Source organism: Crocuta crocuta, unplaced genomic scaffold, assembly GCF_008692635.1.
Source record: "Crocuta crocuta isolate KB4526 unplaced genomic scaffold, BGI_CrCroc_1.0 scaffold31, whole genome shotgun sequence".
NCBI classification, from domain to species: Eukaryota; Metazoa; Chordata; class Mammalia; order Carnivora; family Hyaenidae; genus Crocuta; species Crocuta crocuta.
Genome location: NW_027528362.1, coordinates 14,471,548 through 14,475,705, shown reverse-complemented (window position 1 = coordinate 14,475,705; position 4,158 = coordinate 14,471,548). Strand labels below are relative to the sequence as shown.

At 66.0% G+C, this 4,158-nt stretch overlaps 1 protein-coding gene across 1 annotated transcript in view; it reads right to left on the bottom strand.

The window, feature by feature from the left end:
* Nucleotides 1-4,158, bottom strand: part of MCF2L (MCF.2 cell line derived transforming sequence like) — a 102,603-nt gene that overhangs the window by 42,094 nt on the left and 56,351 nt on the right. The window contains exon 3 of the mRNA XM_077754012.1: nt 3,461-3,580. Coding sequence (XP_077610138.1) covers nt 3,461-3,580 — 120 coding nt within the window. The remainder of the gene's footprint in view (nt 1-3,460; nt 3,581-4,158) is intronic.

Sequence of the window (4,158 nt, the reverse complement as noted above, 5' to 3'; positions counted from 1 at the left end):
CCTCACCTGGGCCCCGCCCGCCCTCCCCTCTCCTTCTTCCTTCTCTCTAATCCACACCCCTGTGCACAACCCACTTCATTTACTGAGGACGCAAGCAACACGACTTTATTCACTTTGTTCACTGTTGGGTCCAGGTGTGTCCGGGACACGGACATTTCTCGCAGATGCGATGGGGTGCCCCGCCCAGGGTGCCTCTGCCTGGCTTCCTCGGCCGTGCGGAGGTCACAGGGCCACCCGGGGGGCAGGCCTCAAGCTAGGCGAGAGCTCACGGGGTGGCTCGCGGAGCCACCACCTGACCGCTGGGGGCCGGCTGACTGCTCCCACGACCCACAGCGTCCTTCCGCGTTCCAGTGACCGAGTTTTCTCCCAAGACCACAGATACGCTCCCGTTACGTACGTCCGACACGCGGACTACGCTCCCAAGTATGTACGTCTGACACACGCGGACCCAGGCTGCCTGTGCTGACGCGGCGTTTTCTACGCGGCCGGTAATGGTCAACGTCCCGGCTCGAGCCAGGGCTCCTCTGTGTGCACTCATAACCCAGGGGAGTACGGTCGGCCCCGGCCCCGTTTCTCTAGAAGATGCGGCTAAAGTGTGGTGTAAAAACTGAGTCCACATCTCAGAGAAGCAGGCTTCACGCGGGATCCGACCGTTCGAGGGCGCGGACGTGGAAGGCAGGCTGCGATCCCATCCTGCCCCTGGCCAGTGTGGGGCTGTTCCCTCTTTTCCGGAAGGGGCTGCCCATCTCCGACCCCAGGGGGTTAGGACAGAGAGCTGCGGGCTGCACGCTTCCTCCTGCACGCAGGGGAGGACCCACAGGAGAGCACGACTGGCCCACTCGGGCCGCACACCAGGGCCACCTCTCAGCGCCCAGCCAGCCCTCGCCCTGAAGACGTGGGCACAGGCCTGGCCTTCCCTGCAGGCAGTTTCTGCCCTACATTTTTAATGAGCCCCGAGCTCTGCAGGAAGACACCTGCTGCGTGCGGGGAGGGGACCACACTTCCCTTCCTTTACGGCGGCAGTCCCTCCTCGGAGCCGGCACCCCCGGCAGCCCCGGGGGTCAGGACTGATGGCACACGGGCGCCCGCCTCACGCTCCGACTCCCGCGCGTCCTGTCCCCGCACCGAACACCCGACTCCTCTCCTCTGGCCCCTCATGTCCGTGGGGGCCCTCAGCTGTCCTCTGAGGCCATGGTGCGCTAAGCGTCATTATGTGGGGGTTTTATTCCTGGGCAAAGGGGCGCGTTGGGTGCGCCAGGTCCCCATCTGCCACTCTTACCCCAGAGCTCTCCATTCCTGGTCTGGAAAGAGAACCGTGAATGAAGCCCACGCTGGCCGGCGCCCACGGCACACCCCCGTCTCCAGAAACACAGAGGCGCAAACCGGCCTCCCGCCCAGTTCCACGCCTCCTGGAGCCACGGAGCAACAGCACCTCCTTCCCTTGGCCTTCAAGAGTGAGCCACGTGACCCCAGTCGTGTGAAAGGGGCTCGTTCTGCTGGGGACAGTGGAGGAGAGACCGAAAGGCTGCAGTCCTCATCAAAGGGGAGGCCGCAGAGATCACAGGACAAGCCCGTCAAGCAGGCCAGGGCCCGTTCACTCCATTCATCTGCAAATGAAGTGCATTTGTACAGCACGTGCCCTGTCCGGGACCCGCCTCCTCCTGCAGACCCGGACCAAACCAGGCTGTGATGACTTTTTCTTTTCGGAAAGTTCCAAGAAGCCTGGTGGGCAAGGGGTCCTGAGGGAGGAGGAGCCGGCTTTCGCTTCTTTCTTCAGGTGCAGGCGATGAAGGCCCTCCCTGAGTAGGTGGCCTGGAGCATTAAAAGGTGGTCCACCGAGGGGCAGCAAGTGCAAAGGCCCTGAGGCCATCAGGTCTGAGGATCAGTGAGGGCAGAGACCCCAGGGGAGGAGACACGCAAGTCTGGAAGGTTGGAGAGGGCTACCCCCACCCCCCACCCCAAGCCTGCTTGTGGCCTGGGGACAGGGCTCACCTCTGCCCCAGGCCTGGGCTGTTGGGCGTTGACGTTTCCAGGCACATATACACTGACTGGTTGACTTCTGAGACAGACCGAGGGGGCTGGGACCTGGCCCTGTGCTGAGACAAGGCCTGTCTGGACTCAGGGTGGCCCCCACCTGGGAGACCAGAGTCTGCACGGGGCGGCCCCCCTTTGCTTTCCAATCCCTTGAACTTGTTCTTCCCTGAAGCCACGGGCAGGTTCAGCCACTTCACGCTCAGGTCGCTGCCCCGTCCTGCTGGCCCGTCCCCATGCACCTCCCCCTGGAGCCCTGAGCACTTCCACACCTGTCCTGTCCTGTCCTGGTCCCCGTGTCCTCAAGCCCCGGTGCCCTGGCGTCCCTCCTGCAGGGACGCCCTTGGTGCCTCACCACAGGGAGCATCGTCCCGCCACCTTGCGTGGCCACCTTACTCGTGCCCCGTCAGGTTGTCCTGTCTCTGACCCCGAGGCCGACGAAGACACACAGAGATGCTTTCCAGTGGTGCTGCTGCCACCAGGAAGCCCCTCGAGGGTGCGCGGCTGGCCGGGGGCCGTAAGAAAGGCTGCTGGGCTCCGGGCCTGGCTGTCCCCACGCCGCGCGCGGCCGCCAGGACCTGGTGCCCCGAAGGCAAGGACAGTAGGCGCTGCACGACCCAGGCCGTGACCCCAGCTTTCTCCTGACCACTCAGCGCCCACACCTCTGAAGAAGGCGCCCTTCCACTCAGCCGGGTTCCAGAAGAATCTACAACCCCCCATCCCTGCCAGCACCAGCTGGTCGTCACCATCGGCAGTTTTCACGCAACAGGAACCAGCCAACGGTACGTGCCATCCTGGTCTGTTCTCTGGACCCGAGAATTCGCCGAGCAATAGATCTCACACACTGGGAAAGCGGTCCTTACCAACGCTGACACGTGAGCACAGTGTCCAGGGACCTGGGAGGCTGGGCCCCCGCACTGCGGCTGGCCCCCCAACCCCCCGTCGCCCTTGATGTCACCTGAGGAACGAGGTCACCCGCCAGGCCATCCCCACCTAACGCCACGTGGCGCTGGCTCCTCATCAGGGCATGAGGTCCACGTCCTCACCACCTCTGGGCTGGCGTGGGCACCCGGCGGCCGCCCCCCCAGCAGGGTGGCGTCCGCCTCTGGGCTCCTGGGTGTGGAGGATGCCCCAGCGCCGCCGCTGAGGTGCAGACGGGGTCCCCCTGCCTTTCCGGAAGGTGGAACCCAGCTCTGCTCGTGGTAACACCGAAGCACAGCGGGGGGAGCCGCCCTGGGGTCCGTTCTGCTGCCACAAGGGGCGCCAGGGGGACTAACAGTCGGGCCGGGTCCCGAGGGCCTCAGGCCACCTCTGCCCCGTGGCCCCCCGTCGTGGCACGAAGGCCCCGCCACTCACGTGGCCCTGCCCATGTAACAGACGGCGGGATGCTGGGCCCCCCAGCAGGCCCTCATGGGACAGCGACACGCACCTGGGGATGCTGGTGAGGTAGGTCATGACACTCTGGAACTCCTTGTCGGGGACGTCGCTGAAGGCCGGGTAGTCCGGGAAGGTGATGACCGGGCTGCCGTCCTGCCCGCGGCCGCCTGGGGAGGGAGCAGGGCAGCTGAGCCGGGCGCCTCCGCCCCCACCCGCCGGCGTATTTCCCGTCAGCAAAGGAGCGCGAGCTGCTCAGGGATGCGCGGCGCATACAGGAGAGTGACAGGGGCCTGTGTGGCTGAGGACACGGCACCCTTAGCACCCAGGACGCGCCCGCACCATCCAGCGGCTGGGGTCGCGCACCACGGCCAGACAGGACGGCAGGTCGTCCCACAGGGTGGAGGCAGAACCCGGACCCGAGGGGCACAGGGGTCCCAGGACAGGCCGGGGGACAGAGCCGGCCCCTCGACCGTCGGCTGTGCTCTGGAGCCTCCCCTGCAGAGGCGAGGTGTGCGGGGCAGAGGGGTCCCAGCTCCAGGACGCTGTGAGGACGAGGTCAGCTGTGCCCTTTCCTACCACTCCTGCTGAGGGAACGTTCTGGAGACGCAGGCAGGAGCCCTGCCCTGCCCTCGGCTGCGTCCCTCTCAGGACTGACCTCCGGCCCTCCTGCAGCCCCTGGCCTCCCCCCGGGCAGCGCACAGTGTCCCCTGTCCCTCTGGGACATCACCAGCAGGCGGTGCCCTGCGCCTT